This window comes from Pyrgilauda ruficollis, unplaced genomic scaffold (assembly GCF_017590135.1).
Source record: "Pyrgilauda ruficollis isolate IOZ18807 unplaced genomic scaffold, ASM1759013v1 scaffold33, whole genome shotgun sequence".
NCBI lineage: Eukaryota > Metazoa > Chordata > Aves > Passeriformes > Passeridae > Pyrgilauda > Pyrgilauda ruficollis.
In genome coordinates, this window is record NW_024524711.1 from 2733264 (window position 1) to 2754733 (window position 21470).

Here is a 21470-nt window from a genome sequence, read left to right on the forward strand (position 1 = left end):
TGTTCCAGAAGGAATCTATTCTATATTTATAATGCTGGCCTTGATTTATTTAATGACGAGAGAGTAAACTAGGGTTAAATTGCTTGTGTCAGAGGATAAATCAAATAATTGCAGGAATTCAGGACCAGGACTGCATTTGCTTCCTGGCAGGAAGTCTGTAAGCAATACACCAACTGTATTTTTCTTATTTTGATGACAGTGTGTGTTTCATTTTGCATTAAACTTCTGCCTCTTGTAAAAAAAAAAAATTAAAAGGTCCAACTTTTTTTTTATCCTTAACCTCTTCTTTCCACAAATAAAATTTTGGTGTAAAGCCCTGTAGTAAGGAAAACAGTATTTGTTACAAAGTTTGTGCATTGTTTGCTGAGAAATTTATATTAAATGCATGTAAAGCTCTAGATATGTGTTTGTATAATTTGATATCTTATCTGGTTTCAGGAAATTTTTTCAATATCCTTGTATTACATAAGGTTCCAGAAGTCATTGTGAAGGCTGTTACAACATATCCTGAAAATGCAAAGTTACAAGCTGCAGCTCTCAGTTGTTTAGCTCTTCTAAGTGAGTAAATCTCTGTCTGCTTGTTAGTTTTTTCATTCTAGTAAGTTTGTGTAATAATTTTAAACTCCATTTCTTTAACACAAAAGCCTCAGGCAGGACAGCTTCAACAAAGCTGGATTTCCTACATGATTAAGTTTGCTGTTTCACTATGATAAGACTGTGTTCATATCATATGCCCAACATCTGCACCGTGTTCAGAGTTGGTAAGTTATGTTGACAGATCTGAACAGAGCAAACTTTATTCATAGACAAATTTTGGATAAACCCTTCTTAACATAAAGTCTTCAGTGATAACAACACTGATTTGATGTTGTGTTTGCCAGGTATGACAGTACTCATATTGTGGCAGTTGATAGCAACAAATCAATGCTTGTGCTTGAGTTCTGAAATCCATTAAAAGATGTAAACTTTTCCTTGGGTACAGTTCAGACAGAAATTAGTTGGCTAGTGGGAAAAAGCTAAGAATCTGATCCTCTTTGTCCTTGTAATTGTTCCATATTAAAGTCAGTAGAAATGCTGTTTAAGAGTCCCCCAAATAGCAAATATTAGATATCAGTATGCATTCCATTATGCCTCAGATATTATGCTCAGTGTTGGTATTTCTTTCTTTCCCTTAATTGCTGAAAAATCACAGGTAGAAAATTATATGTTTCAAATTTTGTTGCGCTTTCTGAGCTATTTCTGTCTTAGCAACTGCAATTTGCATTTCATTTTAAACAGCATTGCTCCAGAGTGTAGATGGCTCTGTAATAAGTAGTTCCATGCAAATGATTCACAGTTAGATTTTATGTCTGTGATATTGTGTTTGTAAATACACAACAAAAAGAGGTACATGCAGGTCTTTTCAGAGCCAAAGCCTAGACTGATCTGTAAGTATGTGAGTCATTTACTACACTACACTCAAGTTTTTTGCTCCCTTTATAACCTTGAAGACATTTTCAAGTCTGTCTCAGAGTTTATATCAAAAGATTTCTCCCTTCCCAGAAAAGTCTTATCTTCCCATAGATTTTCACACATTGCCAGTGTGAGTGCCTGCATGACTACAGAAAGGTAAAGACATAGGTGTTTTGTTTTCAAAGTAAGAATTTATTGTAAATATTTTATATTTCAAGCTGAAACAATATTCTTAAACCGGGACTTAGAGGAAAGAAAAGAAGAGGAGGAGGAAGAAAAGTTATGCTGGTTGGAAGCGTGTTACAGAGCATTAGAACTGCACCGAAAAAATACAGATGTGCTGGTGAGAAATTATGGGTGATGGGAATATGGAAAGACTGTATTATGTATTGAATAAAATGTTTAGAAACATGTTTTTCTCATTTATATCCTCAGGCAAAAAAAAAGGCCTTAATATCTGGGTTAGATTTAGAATAAATCTTACCTTTTTTGCCTTTCTTTGTTCATCTTTAGAGGTTTTAGTTACTTCTTCAGATCAAATGTAGGTAGTTAAGATGAGGCTTATACCTGAAACTTTGGCCATGCAAAGATTGTTGTTTGCATACCTCCTTTGTATCCAACAGCCAAAGACAGGCCCATCAGCAGAAAAATTAATCTTGTCCTAAAATAGATATCAAAATGCAAATCAAATAATGAGACTGTCACACATGTTTGTAACTCAGGCCTATGTGAGCTATAAAGAATGTAACAGTGTACATTTTGTTCTATTTTTACATAAAGTACTTTGTACCTCTTTTGTGAACTGAAAAGCAGTCAAACTATGTAAGTTTTTTCATATATTTTTAATCTTCTAGAGGTATATTTTCTTAATCTTTTTATCTTGGCTTATATTTAGGAGGCTGCGTGCTGGGCTTTGAAAAATCTGTTTCTGTATCAACGCAACCTTCATGAGAAGATTGGAGATGGAGATAATCAGTCAGTGTTGTCTTAAACTGGATTTTCGGAAATGAAAAAAAAATGAGTGCCTGTTATTAAGCCATTTGATGTTTCACTTTTCAATTATGTTTAATTTTGTAGTAGATGAAATGCATGATGATCAACCACACCTGGGAAAGTTTCTTCCAAAGTGTGCTAACCTTGACTCAGGAAAATCTGCTAGTGTTTTCATAAAGGGTCAGAACATGGCCTATTAGAGCTAATTTTTACAGTTCATGAGGAATTTTGTCTTCAGTTGCAATAAGGATAAAGAATGTAAGAATTGGGAAAAGAGACAAGATTAAGATACCTAGCATGTAAGGTGTTTAGAAAAGCAGTGCTCATTTTCCCACAAAACAGATGAAAAGGCATTGTAGAGGGAATGCTACCTCATTAGGGAGAATCTACTGGGCATGGATAAGACACAAATTTCCATTTTACTTGAACTATTTCTCAGAGTTCCTTAAAATTTTAGTAAGCCTGTTCATACTCCTTTCTGGACCTCAGGTCCCTTGGAAAGCATGGTTCCAAAGAATTCAGTGAGACTCAGACTAGACAAAGTTGCATAGGTTAAAAAGGGTTTTCTGTCAGCTGTTGCTCTGGAAACATGTTAGAAACAAAAGAGCAATCACCTGAAATTTTAATTATGTTATGTAATACCTTTTTAAGAAGCTGAACCGCAGTTATGAAGTAACTGCTGTAATACAGTCAATGTGCAGTGATTTGTTTCTCTCTGAAAGGTTCCCAATAGACAGAGCAGTGATGCTCTCCATGCTGATGCACTCCTCTTCAAAAGAAGTGTTTCAGGCAGCTGCTAGTACCTTGGCAATTTTGTCACAACAAAATGGTAAGGGACTTTAATTATCTTTTCTTTCTCATTCAGCAGAAAGTTTTTGCAAAAATATGAAAGAGAATTTAGTGTACTGCTGAGTGAATACAGTACTTCCTGTGATTAGATTATGTTGTTGTGATGAGTTGGAAGTTTACTCCTTGCTTTGAAAAAGTTACTGTTAGCTAGTATCAAAAAATATGAGGAAATGAAGAGCTCTCTGCCACATTATGTGTTGCAATTGCTACTTTTTGGAGCAGGACCATGAAAAAAAACTGTGCTCTCTTTGTATGCTTGTTTAAATATTTATCACATGTTTGAATTTCGTCAAGAGCAGCATTTGTTGAAAAATCACATGAATAAGGACCACAGCCCAACAAATACCACCTTCTTGCTTAACACAGTCCTGTTGACTTCAGTGGATCAAATTGTGTAGAAAGTTAAGCATGTGCATGACAGTTTTCAAGATTGCTTTACTCCTGATTGTGTCCCTAACATGGTTTCCTAACTTTCTTCAGTTTGCAGACCCCCTCAAAAATTTTCAGTGGAGATGTGGACCCCTGAGTAGAGTATTTAAGCCTACTGACAGTTGGCCTGCTTTTATTAGATAACTTTCACAGAATCCTTTGAAATGGTTATGGACCTCAAGTGGTTTGCAGACTGCACATTGAAAATCACTGGCTAGATAGGAAGAAAAGTCCTAGCAGTTAATTACCATTCTCTAGGTGAGAAAGCATTGTTTTATCACCAGTTTATTGAGCCATCCAAGTACATAAAACCTAAAAAAGAAAAGGTTTTATAATTATTTATGAGATCAATATGTATCTATACTGAGAAATAGATCTCATAAATGTATGCATACTATTGTCATATACCAGGTACTTTCATAACATGTTACTGACAAGTCTAAAGCAAGTTTTTCTTTTTTTTTCTTTTTTTTTTTTTTTATTTTTTTTATTTTTTTATTATTATTATTACTATTTTTGTTTTTCCCCTGAATGGATGCGATTACAGCAGAAATGATAGACATAGAGAAGCTTAGTAAAACCTTCTGGCATAATGCAGTATTGCTTGAACTAACCATCTGAAATGGATGTACTGAAGTACTGAACTGGGAATAACAAGATTTGGTGGTAGTTACTATGATAATTTTAATAATGTTCTAATTTTTTTAAGTTTTAAGCTCTAGCTTTCCTATTTGATCACAGAATGCAATTACAAGGAAAATGTCTAAGAATAAACATTTCTGAAAATGTAAGTGAGGCTATACATTTTTCTTCCCATATGTTCACTTTACCTAAGTAAAAATAGCAGATGTATAGAAACTTATTAGGCAGTCAGAAATTATAAGGTGTTTGATTAAGCTATGCAAACATAAGTCAGCTTCAACTCAAATTGTTTCCCATTTTAATTTATACTGTAATATCTATTTCATGAGGCGAAAACACTGAAATAAAAAAGGAGGAAAAAAAGTTGTGTTTGAGAACTATACAGAAAGAAAGATTTACTTATAGGATGCTTGCTCTTTTGTGTTTTAGTAAATATTAGGAAGACACTACTGGCAAAAGGCATACATATGAATGTTTTGGATATAATGAGGAAACATCCACATTCTCCTGAAATGGTCGAAAGTGCCTGCAGGATTCTGAATCACGTTTTTGAAGGAAGGTAATAAAATTAGAAATGCATGTCCACTTTCATGGTGAAGAATTTTGAGATTCTGTGCCATGAGTGATTACATTTAAGTTGTTAACTGGTAATAAAATTGACCACAGACTGACAGCCCTGTTTCAGACATGGAATTTGGTAAGCCCTGTAGTCAAATGCCTGAGTGGCTGTGTATAGGGAGTGAGCTGCATGTTCTTGCCTTCATGGTTCTTGAGCAGTGAGATTCAAATAGACAGTGGCTGGGTGGTCTCCCCTTCTGTTAGCCACACTGAATTCCATTGAGAGATAAGAAATTTCCCACAAAATTACCCATGATTATTAAAATAGTATTTTGTTAATATTACTTTCTTGCTAGCTAGGATGCTTTTTTACATAGACTGAATTAATGGAATGGGATTAAAATAGTTTGCTATGATGAAGAAAAGTACCACAGTTTAATTTATGTTTTAGATTTACAGTGTCCCAAAGGGTTATTGCACAGTGCTAATTAAGGACAAATATGTGTGAAATTTGGAAATGCATTCTCTTTATTTATTTTATGAACAATATTTTCAGTTTCCCTCATCTGGATGTAATGACGGTAGCAGTATCAGAAGTTGTAAAAGCCATGAGGAAACATGAAAAATCACTCTCTGTACAACTGGAAGCACTTCGAGTCCTTTTACACTTCATGATGCCCAGTAAGTCATCCAAAGGCATACACCAAATCAGAGAATAGCATCAGATAGCTGGGTTTTAGTCTTTCTTATCTAATGAGACTGCCTGTAATGGAACTTCAAAAAATTATTGCAGTTCTGTAGCGGAGAAAAGCTGTAAATCTTTAAGAACATATAAGATGGGAGAAAAGATTTGAGGTATTGAAGGTAACAGACCAAAATGTCACTGCTGATTTCCCCTTGATTTCATCAGTGAAGAGTTAGCTCCTTCTAATTCCTTCTAAGGAATTCAGGGAATGGGTGTGGAGCTATCAGTGTCATTGTGGTTTGCACCATCGATGCCCTTTAAGTGAGAGCAAATCATGAGAGTGACACAAACATTGTTGTACCACAAAATGCAATTGTTTTGATAGTGTCTCTTGGAAGGAACATAAAAACTGGACAGTGATCTATATATTTAAAGATGTAAAATATATGGTTATATACTATTTTCAATCAAAAAGGAGAAACCAAACTGACTAATTTAATTAGAAATTCCTTTCCAAAAAAACCCCTCTTTATCAGCAATCCAGAGTGGAAAAATGTTCTGTATTAATTTTATGGTTTTAGTAGAATTTTGGAAAAGTTGTCACTCTTTTTGTCAGTGTACTGCTGTAAATCTTGCTTTTTTCCTCTGATATTGAGTGTAGGAGTACCGACATGGGTACTGATTTTTTTTTCAGAGCAACTTATTGCAAGGATCTCTCAGCAGTTTGAGCTGAACATTTCCAAAACTAATAACTCTGAAAATAATACCCTGATCAATATGCAGACTGGTTGCAGGTTTTCAGTTTACTTCTATTAATTGAGTTTTAATCCTAATACTTTCCTATTTTTTCAATGAAGAGCAAGATTTAGATTTGATATATGTGTTCTAACCTGGAGGCAAGGTGCTTTGCTTGCCAGTATCCTGGAAGTGAGGCCCTTCTGAAGTGCAATCAAACACAGAGAGCACCAACTGGATGTTGGAACTTGCAGGTTAATTGGGGAATAAAAAAGTAATTCATGGGAAAAATAATAATCACAATAAATATGAATGCTGAAGTGACTTTGAAAGGATCTCTGGGTACTTTCTGTAGTGTCACTTGACTGCAAGTGCCAAAAGCTACAAGAAGAGTAAATCTGAAAGACCTTCCTCTGTTTTTGTTGTATATGCTCACATTCCACTTAATGTCATCTGTGTGTAAAATTTGTCCCATGATGTGCTGCCAAGTGAGCAAGGGCAAATAGTTTATAGCTTCTCTACAGTGTGTCCTTACCAGAAGGAAGAGGCACTCTGAAGTAGGTATCAGAGAACTCCATAGCTCAAAAAAGTAATAGATTGCAATGTACCTTAGAACAGATTCTTTGGCATGGTTTTGTATTTTCATAGTAAGCAGTGAGCAAATATGTGGTGAAATTTTCCTTTCAAGCATAATGTACTCATATTACAATGTAAATCTGGAGGGATTCCAGTTTCTGCAGTACAATGTTGTGAAAGTACCATGAGATCTGAAATGTGCTCTCTGAGACACCTCAGTGTTCATTTGATTGTTAGATTGTATTATTGGGTTAACGGTGGGGAGAATTTGAAATCTGCTGTTCTGAGGAAGGCTGTTTTCCATTGTTGCAGGTACAAAAAATGAACACCAGAATGGTTCTTCCAGAGATGTGGGAGATGCTGCTTTTGCACTTACAGGAAAAGTCATTAAAAGCCAGTGTCTGTTGGAGGGAACTCACTCATTGGTGCTTAATGCTTTAAACAGGGTATAGTTAAAGCTTTATTTTAATTTTGTCATTATTTTACACTTGAAACAGTGAATCATTTGTAAGTTTTAGTTCTGCATTGATTTTCCTACTGATTTGATAGAATTAATCTTAACATCCAAGTTTCATTAATCCTTTAGGGTTGCTTCTTACTTTCTTTTCTGGAATGTATTAGGTGATTCTTTATACAGTAATTCCAAAGGATATTTCATTTTTTTTTAAAAAAAAAGCTAGGGTTTTTTTCAAGGATTCAGTTTATTTGGTATTTCTTTTTTCTTAAAACAGACTACTGTATATATGAAAAGTGTCCTCATGCCTACACCTCAGCTACACATAGAACTGAGTGGACAACTCAGTTGTCTGCATTCTTTTCACTGTTCAACTTTTTCCAGCCCCTGTAAAATAGAATGATCACAGTGCCTTGAAGAAGCTGAAAAATGAAAGGCTGAAGCAGACTCACTCTATGCAAAGGAAACACTGGGGACTTTCCAGTTCTCAAAAAAAAACCAAAAAACCCCATTTTTTTTTTCCTTTTTAACCACAAAGGAAATACCTTTTCTCCCTCTGCTTGACCTAGAAAAATGGTGTAAACTTATCAGTGAGAATGAGGGGAGAAAATACAATTTTTCATCAGAAAAGTAGCTAAGGAATATTTTCAGAATCAAAGATAAAAATCTGGGGAAGCTATGAACAGCTGAAACTGATGGTTGATAGGAAAATCTTTTTGGAATTGTGATTGTTGTTATTTATTGTCACATCAGCTGTAATTTCACATACTTAGGAAAAACAATCACTTGTTATTTCAGAGTAGCTTTAAGAACAAGCTACCCCTCTGTTGCCATTGTAAACAGAACAATCTTGATCTGATTTTATCTTCCTTTCTCCATTAGTTTATTGGAAATCCTAGCATTCAGAAGTGTGGATTGAAACTACTTGGTTCTGTAGCTGAGTGCACTGGTGCACTGGAAATTTTAACCCAGCAAGGAGCTACTGACACTGTGCTTCACACCCTACAGATGTATCCAGATGAACAAGGTAGGGAAGGTGTTTTGTCAGCAAAATGAGAATGGCATGGTAGGAGGTTTGTACCAGATCTGTTGCTCTCTTTAGTGCTGGATGTGATGTAGGCAAGAGAAGGCTGCAGTGTTGCACAGTCCTCAGATTCACCCACCCTGTAGTTACGCCTGGCCCTATAATAGCTTGTGGAAGTAACTTTCTGGAACGTTATTGAAAGAATACTTCAATCATAGGTTTATTCCTCTCAGAATGTCTGAATTATTGGTGTCTGAATAAGATTTGTTTTTCTTCTAGACATACAGTGTTTGGGTTTGAGTCTTCTACGCTCTTTGATTACACGGAAGAGTTTGTGCATTGCAACCATGCACGTCCTGTCAGCAGTTCTGGTTTCTACTCTGCGACGATTTAAAGAAGTCGTTGAAATCCAGATGCATGTATGTGTCATTTCTGTCTATGAAGATGAAAACAAAACTCAAAACCATAGAAAATTATTTTAATATAGTTATATTTTATAGTTATATTTGAGTATAATTCTGTGTTTTACTTACTTGATTTTGATTCTATTGAAATTACTAGATTAGTATAAACCTTTGTCATTAAACAGAGACATTTGTTGTAGCAATGGTTTTCTTGGAGGCATATATTCAATCTAGAATGTCTAAGCATAGATTAAGTGTTTATCTAAAACTTCTGAGATCTGCAAACTAGAACAAATTTCTCAGTCATGATCCATCATTCTGTCAATCTGTAGCCATTTCGTGAAGTAACCATCATTAGAGTACTGATTGCCCTTCTTTGAGAAGTCATAGAAGATAACTTAGTTCCCAGCCTTGTCACCAGGAATAAACTTAGTGTAGGAATGCTGTGTTTAAGAAAAGATATTACTGGAATACTATCAGGCTTTCACCCACATCTGTATATGGAAAGAGAGTTCTTTGTCTGCAAACACACATTTAATCCTTGTGTGAAGTTCTGTTTCCTCTGCTTCAGAAGTTTTCCCTGTTTGTTACCAGTTTCATTTTTCTAGTGGGATAGGGTTTGCACGTAACATCAGTTTTCTGTGAGAGTTTCTATATTTCTCTTTCAGATGAATATGAAAATATTGCAAATACAGCCTCCCTTCTTTGCTGCTGTTTTTTGCCCAGGCTTTCCACATTTAGTTTAGCAACCGATGTAGAGAGAAATAAAAACAATAATAAGGAAGTTACTTTAAGTGATTTAGTTTCAATTGAGTTTGGACAAAGAGTCCATAATTTACCCAGTTCATCCTTCTAGGTGAACTTTACTTGAAAAATCAGGGGATAATTTTGTATTTCTTCTTAATTATTAGATACACCTCTTAATTTTTTCATTTAGTCTAATAGTTCTTTTCAAATTCAGGGATTACAGAGCAACACACTGGAACAGGGGATGTATCTTCATTCCATATCGTTAGAGGAGATTGTTTCCTCTTTACATTTTCAGGAAGTCACAAGTATATTTGTCACTTCCAGGCAGGATGTTGTCAGATATTATGGTGCATATTTGACTTTTCAATGTGTCGGTTAATATCTGTTTAAGTGGGTCAGCTAAACAAGCATGTAACTAGAGCTATATGAACAGAGACACCTGCTATTTCTGCCTTCTCTCCCAAACTTTTCCTATTTGTTGACTATTACATGCTTAAAAGTAAGATAAAAAAATTAAAGCACGAATCTTTTGGTTGAAATTTGATTTTGTTGCATGACCTGTTTTAAAGTGACACTTTTTAACCCTGTACTTCTTTCAATGTTCTCCTTGTGTTCTTAGGGATTTCACGCAATCTTGGCAATTCTTGGTTTGTCACCTTGTTTTGCAAAGCTGCTAGTAAATGAATCATTTGACACAGTCATTTTCTACCAGATGTCTATGTGTTTCACTGACCAGCGAGATCAACAGGTATCTTCTTTCTCTGACAGTTCCACAGCTGAAAAATGTTGGCACTTTTATTGTCCTAACTTTTATTGTTTGTCTTCCCATTCAGTTTCAAAGCCTGTGTTGTAGGTGTTTTGCTAAAATCGCTGAAAATGATGATTTAAAAAATACAATGCTGGAAAAAGCATGTATGGAGTACAATACTATTATGGCTGAATGTTTACTTCTACTGGGAGCTGATATTAATAAGAAGACAAAGACAAACTCTTTGATCTATCAGGTAATACATGGAAATATATATACAATTTTATTCCTTAAAAAAATTGTGCTTTTGGGTTCGTTTCTGTTGTCATGTAAATATTTATTTGGCAGAACACAGAGAACAGAGATGCTGCTCCCACATGCCCACCAGTGCTTCCTGCTAACTGTGACCACCTTTAAATTTAATTTTTTTTTGAGTGATTTGCATAATCACTTCATTATTTTGGTTTAGTGTCAAAGTTTTAAATAGTCTGAGAACTCCACCAATACTGCCTTAAGGGAATTAGTAAGTGTTCAGTTCTGCTGGTAGAACTTTCTGGGTGATGCAGCACAGCTGGGTTTGGACCTGACCATCCATTCACAGAGTGTTAGGTAGGCAAATCAGTGTGGGAAACCATAGTGGACTTATTGAAGTAACTGAAAGTATTTCTGGAAAATGTTTTTAATACTCACAATCAACACTGGTCTGTGTAGCAATGCAGACTTGGAGACTGGGAGGAGGTGACTGAACCATAGAAACATAAAGGTTGGAAAAGACTTCCATGACAGTGAAGTCCAAATTTTGGCTGAAACCACCTTGTCAACTAAGCCAGAGCACTAAATGCCACATCCAGTTGTTTCTAGGACACTTCCAGGGATGGGGACTCTACCACTTAGGGTTTCAATGTTTAACCACCCTGTCAGTGAAGACGCTCTTCCTGATGTCCAGCCTGAGCAGCCCTGGAGCAGCTTGAGGCCATGTCCTCTTGTCCTGTCACTGGTTGCCTGGGGGAAGTTGCCTGGGTACACCCTCCTTTCAGGTAGTTAAAGCCAGTAGAGCTGAGCTCACTATCATTAGGCAAGGCTTGATGAGACTGACTACTGTCACCTGTTCATTAAATATCCAGATGATAACCCCTACGTGTCTATTTTCCACTAAACAGATAAATAAGTGCAGTTGCAATAGGCCACATACAATAACCAAACTGGATAAATTACCATTCATTTCTGCCTGAAAATTGTGTGCACTCATGACAAAAATTACAATTGCAGATCTAAAGCTTTTGAGAGATTGGGCAAAGCCTTCGTGGAAGTTGGGATTGGTACTCAGACACATAGGCAGGCATATACTTCAAGGAGTGAGGAATTGCGTAATTGAGAAAGAGACACAATCCTAAAAATAAAGTCACTCTGAATTTGAGACAAGTGTCTTAATGCAGTCTGAGCTGTTACTTGAATGCTTCATATTCTTGGTTTGTTTTAATTGCTTTTCTCTATTAGGTTTGTGAGAAAGGAAGCAATCCTAAATTGGTGGAATTGTTATTAGCTAGCGGTGCACGAGAGCAGGATGTTCGGAATGCTTTGACCATCAGTATAAAGAGAGGAGATAGCCAGATCATCAGCTTGCTCTTAAAGAAGCTTAGCCTTGATGTCACCAACAGCAGTATTTGTCTTGGAGGATTTGGTTTTGGCAGATTAGAGCCTTCCTGGCTCATTCCTTTGTTCCCAGATAAACTTACTCAAACAAGGAAACAGAGTGAGTATATATAGGAATTGCTGTACAAAATGTGTCAATATCTTTTGATGATACTATGAATGTGTTTTAGGTGAAGACTTTCAGTTGAGAATCTCTTCATTGCTATAGAAAGTTTGGCAAAACTTGAAAATAATCAAGTTGTTTCTGTTATTTTTTGAAGCTACTTAGATTTCTTGGTGCTTATTTTATCTTTTCCATTTCTTGTACATATAGATGCAGGTTCTGCACTGGCAAGGATGGTGCTCAAATTCCAGATGAAGAACATTTCAGAGGATAGATCAAGAGCCTCCTCTGATCCAAACTTGCCTGAAGATGGAGTGGACAGAAACTATGACTGGAATTTCATACCTGACCCATTAGTGGACAGTATTTTTCCTTTGAGTGATGATATTGATAGTGAAGGTAATTGTTTTTCTTTTCTTTTTTTTTGCTTTTTATAATCCAAATCTAATGTACTAGGGCTAGATATAGCCATAAATCAGTTGTTTATTTGTATTTGAGACTTAACACCTCCCATGCAGAAAAAAACTTCTATCTAAAATTTTGTTTGGGGTAACATTGGAAAATAGTTTGTGGTGAGTATGTGCTTCATCTACAAAACTAAGATCTTGAAGAATTTTACACAGTTACACATTTAGAATTAGTTTGTCATGCATTCAGTTTTTTGTAGAGAGAAAGAGTAAGATTCTTGCAACTGAATTTAGATTTTGACTTTTTCTGTCTATTTCTGAGCTGCCTTTATAATGTATGACAAAAAGCAAGAGCTTCAAGAGCCCAGTTTGTCTCATCATGAAGTCAGGTGTATTGTGATCTAGAAACTCCTGTGTTCCCTGGGTAGTCTGTAAACAAAGTTCATACAACCAGATCTGGTACAGAGGACTATGTTATTAACAAATAAAGTAGGTGAAACAAGCCCTATGCCAAAGATAAATAATTGATCAGAAAGAGTAAATGACAGGTTTATGTTCAACATAAACCATTCTTTGTAATCAGGACATTTAAATGCCTTTAACTTATAGAAAGACAGCACTTCTGTCTATAATACCAGCAACTTAATAATGAAAATAGCCTTAATTTTTAACGTATCTTTTTTGTTGTTCAAGTGTTGCTCTTGTTTTAGATCAGCTGGTTACTTAAAATCAACACAGATGAAGAATTTGAATTTTGGAATCAGAAAATCCTAAGGAACTTTTTATTCTGCTTTGTTCTTTTCCTTATATCATTCAGCACCACTTTTAATTTCTGTAGGTCTATTTGTTGCCCCATGTAGAATATTTATTATCATAAAAAAATGCAGGAGTGGTTTTGGGAGTTTTAAAAGTAGCTTTGAGAAGAGATACATCAAATATCTCCCCAAATGTCTCCTAAATCACCAAATCCAGAGTGGCATTTGATGTTTCATTCTCAATAAATGTGGGAATGCAAATTTATGTATTGAAATACAACTTTTTCCTATTTTAAGAAGTTATTTACACTGAAGTAGCAGAAACGTGTGCTATGAAACATGCATGACAATCCCAACCCAATGGAAATGTTGTGTCATAAGTCATCAGTGCAGGTCCTGCAATCACTTGCAGGTCCAACTTGAAGAACGTCAAGTGAGTATGGCCCCTCTGCTCTAAAACACTCTGACAGCGTTCTTGGCCTATTGCACACAGAATTGACCAGTGAGATCTTGCAGTATTGATGCTTTTGAAATGCATCTCTACTTTGTATGTCAGCATCTGCAGCACAGTTGAATTCTGAGCCTCATCTCTAAATACATTTTCTTACCTATTTCTGTTCTTGTTTTCAAGGAAGTGAAGGTTCACTTTTTACAAAAAAGAAGTCCAATTCCATTGCAGTTGCTGATTTATATTGTAGGGAAATGGCATGTCAGAGAGGTTCTCCTACTTTGCCGCGACATTCCTACTCTGTGGTAAGTCAGATCCATGCTCATTCCAGGTTTTTAAGTCCATCTTCGTAGCCTACTCCAAAATTGTTAATAATCAAGGCACAGGAATGGTCATGTAACCATATGGGCTTCGTCTCACCGTTGCCATTCAGTGTTTCCTTCTGTTGTGGTGCACTGTGTGGATGAGTTTATGTCAGCAGAAGTTTATGATCAATAAAGAGTAGACACCCTTCTGAAGTGTTCAAATTTCCAGTCTGGTGTTCAAATGGAAATACAGGATTCATGGGCCCAGTCACAAAACCTTAACTTCCTCTTAGTGAAGCTGATCTTCAGTAATGATCAATGGAGAGAGTCTGATTCCCTAAGAAGACATTAGAGGACAAATTGGTGGAATTAGAAGTAAGGTTCCTTTGGAAGGAGCTTGTGTCTTTCCATTGACTGTAAAGGGAAACTGGAGAGACTGGCTTTCCTAGAGAAAGTTCTGTTTTGTAATACTCTGCTCCATCCTGTTACTGCACCCTAGTGAAAGTCATTCTGGGTTGCCAGAAATGCACTACTTCCATTGCACTTTAAATCTACCATTGTTTCATATTTCATGGATCGATATGTTTTATAAAGATGTGACCTATTGTTGTTTTGAGTTCAAGTGTATAGTTTTTTTGTGTTCTCCCTATAAGCTCTGATAAAAAGAAATCACAGTAAAAAGAGTTTTACTGAATTTGGATGATTTCAGAACATGCATACGTTCCTAAATGCTTTTTCTCTTGGATTTTGCAGGGTCCTGGCTCAGATTATGAACCATTAATGAAACAAAGACGAAAACTCCTGCTCTCAGATGAATCCCCCAGTAAGTAAATTGTACAATTTGAGGTGTATAACAGATTTTGCATCTTTAATGCTTTCACAAGCATAGCCTGCAAAGATTTGAGACACATTATATATTTGTTTAAGAGGAGGATACATTTTGGAAATACTACAGTAAAGTACAAATAACGCATATATAGAGATTTTTATTTCTTGGACTCAACAAATAATTTATGTATGCAGTGAAATTTCATGAGTGCCTCTTTTAGCTTTCAAAAGCTCCTTCTGTTGTGCAGTGCATAAACATTCACCTCTTCCCATTCTCTACTGTCTTATAATTTCTGTGTCTTAATAGAATTCTTCATGAATTTGGATCTTAACGAATATCCAAAATTCACTCTCTTCTGCATCTTTAGATCCCAAGCTAAATGATCATAATTTTACCTAAGTGATAAATTAAATCATGGTATTTTCACATTTTTGTTTTAATAGAAGGCATCTCAAAATTGTCATCACATATAAGACCATCAGACAGTCTTTCTTCACTGATCTCAGAGAAAGAATATATTAAATCACTAGATCTTTCATCAAATGAGCTGGAGAACATTGATGCCATCAGCCAGAACAGCTGCTTAATTAGTCATCTGGAACACCTTGAGAAACTGGAGCTCCACCAAAATGCTCTTACAAACATTCCAGAACAACTGTGTGAAGTAATTCTGCATAATTTTATGTAACACAAGTTGAAATTAGTTAGAATAAAGTGTTGATCTCTAATAATGTAATCCATATATATTGTAATAATGTATCCATAGCAATATTACTCAAGAAAATGGGTGTATATTTTGGCATGCCTCATACATTTACTCAACTTTCTCTCAGTGGATTCATGTTCATTAGAAATAAAAGTGTTTTTATGGGGTTGTTTTAAGTAACTTACTGCAGAGAACTGCTTTAAGATGTGTGATATTAAGTAGCATAATAGTGGCAATGGAACAGGGAACTGCAGGCAATGAATATCTTAAATTTTATGAAATGGAGCTAATTGTTTTTGAATAATGCCCTATACTTTATTTTTTTGTAGAAATATTATAGGTTACATTGATGTGATTGCTATTTTCTGCTACTTTTCCATGTGAGATAAATATGCATAAATTAATAATTTGTATAAAAATATAACTCAATTGCAAACATATAAATTCATATTTTAACTTTTTACAAACAAATTATCCTTTTCTTTCAGAACTTGAAATGCCTGACTTACCTGGATTTGCACAGTAACAGATTTACTTCTTTCCCGACGTACTTACTGAGAATGAATTGTATCGCGAATCTCGACATCTCGCGAAATGACATTGGGCCTTCCTTTGCTTTGGATCCCTGCCTCAGATGTCCAACTCTAAAGCAACTTAACCTTTCGTACAATCAGCTGGTATGCACTCCTGAATTTCTTACAAGTGTTGCTGAAAATCTGGAACAGCTCTTGCTGGAAGGGTGAGTAGCATGAGAAAATGGAGTGTAGCATTACAAACATAATAGGAAATAGTAGATTTGTCATGCAGAATGATGACTCCTTATAGCATGTAAAGGATTATTTAGTCACTGGTAAAATACTGCCATTGTCTTCCAAATTGCTACAGTTTTTGTAGTTGGATTGCAAAGTACAAGATGTGAGAATGACTTGGGACCTTGATAGAATCTAGTAGCAGTGTTGTTCCATTACCATACTAAATATATTGTAGCTCATTTTCTTTCTGCCATACTATTAATCCACAGGGCTGTGTAGTCTGACATATTCAATTAGGTTTTCTGTATACACAATACAGTTTCCACTGTATTTCATATGCATAAAAGCTTTTCTGGAAGTAGTAGTAATGTAATTTTAGGTATTGGTACGGATATATTTTAAACCACAGAAACAGGTAAAACATGTCATTTTTTGTTTGCCAGCACTTATTATCCTATTTCTTAGTAAGGTAATTCATACCTATGTGGAATTCTTAAGAATGCAATTGGTGATAGCTCTGTAAACTGCAGAGACTGTCTCATTCATTTCCTACAGTTCTTGCTAAATGAGACGGTGAACTTTGTTAGGAATACTACCCTTGCATAACAGTGGATGGATCTTTTATCTCTGTATTTTTGGGACCTTTCTTTCCTCTTACTAGTGTTCTTCTCCCCAGAATACATTTTGTAAAATGATATACTCATCCTGAATTGCATTCCATACAGGAATCCTTTTTTAAAAAATTTTGTAGGTTATTAGCAATTCTGTAATTATGATATTGCAAACACATGTTTTTAGTACACAGAATCTCTTACAAATGCTGCAAGCCTCTTTGCATGGAAGTGAACTCCAGTATGTAATCAGAAAATTAAACCTTACAATACATTTTGACACTTGGTCTCCAAATTAATTAAACTAATTTTAATATCAGTCATGTTATTCCACGTTGCTATATATACTAGTGTTTTTGCTGTTTTGCTCAATCTTTATGTGGATGAAGTTTTCTTTTGCTTTACTGGTGTAAGGATGACTTTGTCAGATCAACATTACTTTCACCTTTTAATTAACAGTTTCTAAATAAAACATGGATTGTCTTTTTTCTTGTTGTTATCATAGAAACAAAATTTCATGTTTGTGTTCACCCCTATGCTTGAAAGACCTGAAAATTTTAAACATTAGTAAGAACAGTATTTCATCTCTTGCTGAGAATGTCTTCATGGGCTGTACAAAACTGGAGCAGTTCAATGCCAGGATGAATGTTCTCGGTAAGTATCTGTGAAAATAGGATTCACCTTCTAGAAATCCAAGTCACAAAATTCCTCTGCCACTGACATTTAGAGTCTTGGGAGAACAGAAAAGAGTAATACCACATGTACTAGTCCTTGTTTATACAGTTTCCTAAGCATCAGCTTTTGATCACTGAAACGTAGAGTATGCTTCCAGTCATTTGATCTGACTCATCCAACTCCTCTTGTTCCTGCATTTGGAGTGGATGCTGTAAAAATGACTGAGTGTACTTGAGATTGTACACACTCTTGAGAAAGGTTCAAAGAAGAGAAAATTATTGAGATTTAGCTTGCAGATCTAGTACTAATACAGGTTTAATACTGTACTGTAATACATAGATGCATCCTTTGTAGCAGCAGCAGTGTCCAGCAGGACCAGGGCAGTGATTGTCCCCCTGTACTCAGCACTGGTGAGGCCACACCTCAAATCACATCTTCAGTTTTGGGTCTCTCACTTCAAGAAAGATGTTGAGCTGCTGGAGTGAATCCAAATAAGGACAGAGGAGCTGGTGAAGGGTCTAGAGCACAAGTCTGATGAGGAGCACTGGGGGTGAACCTTAGCACTCTCTACAGCTGCCTGAAAGGAGGCTGCAGCCAGGTGGGGTTAGTCTCTTCTCCCAAGGAACAGGCAATAGGATAAGAGAAAATGGCCTCAAGTTGTGCCTGGGGAGATTAGATTGGGTATTAGGGAAAATTTCTTCAGTGAAAGAAGCATTGGAATAGGCTGCACAGAGAAGTGGTTGAGTCAGCATCTCTGGAGGTATTTAAAAGATATGTGAATGTGGCCTTTAGGTCTTTAGTGGTGGACTTGGCAGTGTAGGGTTAGTGGTTGGGCACAATAGTCTTAGAGGTCTTTTCCAACCTATGTGGTGATGCTATAATTAAATATTTGCCACACTGTATCCAGCATTATCTTCAGAACAAGAGAGAATGTTTGGTTCAGTTGCCTGCATGCAGGTGTCGTTTGAGAGCCTGAATCCTCCCCCTGCGCTTTCAGCTTCTGGTCCAGAAAAAGCAGATCTGTGTTTTATACCCCTAGCTCCTGTGTTTTATCTTTAAACCTTGTGCACACAGCTCAGGTAGCACAGGGCAGATCCCCTTCACTAGAACCCAGTGTTAAGGAACTGAATTGAGTCCATCCAGAGTGTGGGTCAGTGTGGCTTAGCACATTTTTTGTAACGGTGTCAAAAGCACTTATTTATGCAAGATAAAAATTATACAAATTAGATTTTCAGTGATACTGTGAGAGTTCATAAATTACTGTTCAAATTTATTCTTTCAAGACATAAAATCTTCCATTTAGGAATTAGTGTCACACTCTTTCAGAAGTTAACTCTTAGAATTGCATTAAACACAGCTGAACAATTAGATTCATTTTTATAAAGATGAATAAGTGAATAAGACCCAACAAATCTTAGGTCACATGGGAATCTTTTGTATACTTGCAGTACAGTAAAGTGTAAGTAAGATTATTTTGGTGTTTAATGCCACCAGGAGATGAAGGATAACAATGTATAATTTGTTAAAAGACAATATATTAATTAATTTTGGGACTTTAGTTTTTAATAAGCTTTAAAAAAAAGGATTTGAACTCTGCCTTTGGTAGGTGATATATTTGTATGAAAAGGATAGACTGACCTTTTAGTCTGTCTAAACTCCAGTCTTAAAAATAAACAATTCTTAAAATCATAGGATTAACCCCTTTTTCTGCTCTAGAAAAGATACCTGACTTGTCATCCAGCATAACAAGTTTAAAATTATCCCAGAATTGTTTTATTAATGTTCCAGAAGCAATTCTTCTTCTACCACAGTAAGTTACTCTTTTATTCATTGATACTAATGTCAAGTTATTGATAAAGAAAATCTGATGACAAAATTGTTGTTATGCAGAAAATTCTGCATGGTTTACTGTTTTTCAGGGAATCCTCACTGGTTAAATCCATAACATGGTAGCTTTCAAACTGAAGACAAATTAGTCATATTTTCTTCATGATTCTGAAAAATTCTGTTCCTCAGATATAAATCGTTACTGTTGAAAATATATTCCTTGACAGCTGAAGCTGACAATTCTTGCTGAGAATACTGGAATTAATCTCATATTTCCTTGGAACCAACAATAAAAATATATCAGTAATTTTTCCTTTTTGAATTCTACAGACTTTTGCACAAGACTACTGAGATTAGTTTTTCACTTCCTAAATAACATGAGATACTTATTCTCAAAGAAAATCACTTCCTCCAGAAGGACTTGTGATAAAGATGCATGTGACATTTATTTTGCTATACCTTCAGAGCATTACTTATGTGGAAATTGGACTTTTGCTTTTTTTTATAGAAGTTGCTGACCTTAACAGATCACTAGAATGAGATTGTGGAGGGAGTGCTTGAAAGGGGTGATAGGTGTGGGGTCTTGGAAGGGGTGATAGGTGTGGGGAGTTGTGAGTGCTGATGGCACCACAGAGAGAGCAGATCCACAGATTTGGGAATTTATATTAATGAAATTAACATGATATTGCACAATTTCAGCATGCTAACATTCACAGCTTCAGATTTAATGGTTGTGTTGAAAAAAATGCAGTTTTCAGGTTCTGCATCTCCCAGCTCAGACAAGTGAAGAAGATGTTGCATGCATTTTTGTGTGCTTCATGTTTCATAGTAACATAAACTTGTCCAATAGGTCTAGGTGAACTGTGTAATTTCTGCACATACATATATTTGCATACAAGTATGTCTATTTGTATTTGGATTTCAGTCAGAAAACCATCTCTTCTGATAGTTAATCCACTTGTTTATTAAAAATTAATACAGGTTTGGTTTCACCTAATCTGGGTTTTATTTTTTCATTTGCTAACCTCTCTCTTTTTTTATTTTCATGTTTTTAGTTTGAGATCAGTAGATTTAAGCCAAAACAAGATCACAAGCCTGCCTGGACCAATGCACTGGAAATCACTGAATTTAAGGGAGCTGTTATTTAATCATAATCAAATAGATGTCTTGGACTTGAGTGAAAAGGCATGTGCATGGTCTAGACTAGAAAAGCTACACCTCTCCCACAACAAGTTAAAGGAGGTAAAGTGTAAGATTCTACCTAAAGAAAATTTAATTGCTTTTCAGTTGAATGCAGCTTTTCAATGTTCATTTGATTTTTGTGTCACCTCTCATACAATTGCATTGTATTAGTGCAATGGTATGTAAGTGCAAATATTTCCTTCTCTGTGAAGGAAAATTGCTATATGCTATTCAGATTTTCTGCTTGTAATGTGTCATATAATCAGTTTGTATACTGAATTACTTATAAAGCCTTTTTTCTCTTACTGTGGGATATTAGGCCTGTTTATTACAAAAAAAATGAACTACAGCTGTAAAAATAATACCTAGTTCTCTTAAGTAATTAATGTGATCGTGTTCCTCATTTTTTTAACATTGAATTGCCCTTTAAATGTTGTTTTATTTAGATTCCTCCTCAGATTGGCTTCCTAGAGAACTTGACTTCTCTGGATGTAAGTCATAATCCTGATTTGAGATTCTTTCCTGATGAAATGGGAAGACTGTCCAAAGTCTGGGATCTTCCTTTGGAAGGACTCCATCTTAATTTGGACTTCAAACATGTGGGATGCAAAGCCAGAGACATTATCAGGTTTGTTGCCCTATTGTTCTTGAATATTCCTGGTTTGCTTTCTTGGGATTTGCAGTAAAAAAGAGAATTATTGAGAAGATAACATGCTGATTTGAAAAGGCGTGCTGGTTTGTCATATGAAATCCAGCATGCTGTTGTGGGGAGGTTATGATAACACACACAGATAAAATAGAGTGGTTTGGACCATGCTAGTATTACCTCTTGAATTTGATGCTTCCATAAACTGTGCAATAAGTGGTGCTTGCCAATTATTTGTAATATGTTCATTGTGTTCCGCAGTTCCTCTGTGC

General features: G+C 35.6%; 1 protein-coding gene across 1 annotated transcript in view; it reads left to right on the top strand.

The window, feature by feature from the left end:
• The window catches only part of LRRK2 (leucine rich repeat kinase 2), a 63421-nt gene that overhangs the window by 16249 nt on the left and 25702 nt on the right, over positions 1-21470 (top strand). Inside the window, exons 8-28 of the mRNA XM_041474588.1 lie at positions 439-558; positions 1671-1795; positions 2348-2427; positions 3168-3274; positions 4795-4924; positions 5480-5604; positions 7232-7365; positions 8256-8400; positions 8677-8816; positions 10171-10299; positions 10385-10555; positions 11797-12052; positions 12266-12454; positions 13849-13970; positions 14724-14793; positions 15243-15463; positions 15994-16244; positions 17374-17522; positions 19260-19353; positions 20426-20612; positions 20999-21180. Coding sequence (XP_041330522.1) covers positions 439-558; positions 1671-1795; positions 2348-2427; positions 3168-3274; positions 4795-4924; positions 5480-5604; positions 7232-7365; positions 8256-8400; positions 8677-8816; positions 10171-10299; positions 10385-10555; positions 11797-12052; positions 12266-12454; positions 13849-13970; positions 14724-14793; positions 15243-15463; positions 15994-16244; positions 17374-17522; positions 19260-19353; positions 20426-20612; positions 20999-21180 — 3127 coding nt within the window. The remainder of the gene's footprint in view (positions 1-438; positions 559-1670; positions 1796-2347; positions 2428-3167; positions 3275-4794; positions 4925-5479; positions 5605-7231; positions 7366-8255; positions 8401-8676; positions 8817-10170; positions 10300-10384; positions 10556-11796; positions 12053-12265; positions 12455-13848; positions 13971-14723; positions 14794-15242; positions 15464-15993; positions 16245-17373; positions 17523-19259; positions 19354-20425; positions 20613-20998; positions 21181-21470) is intronic.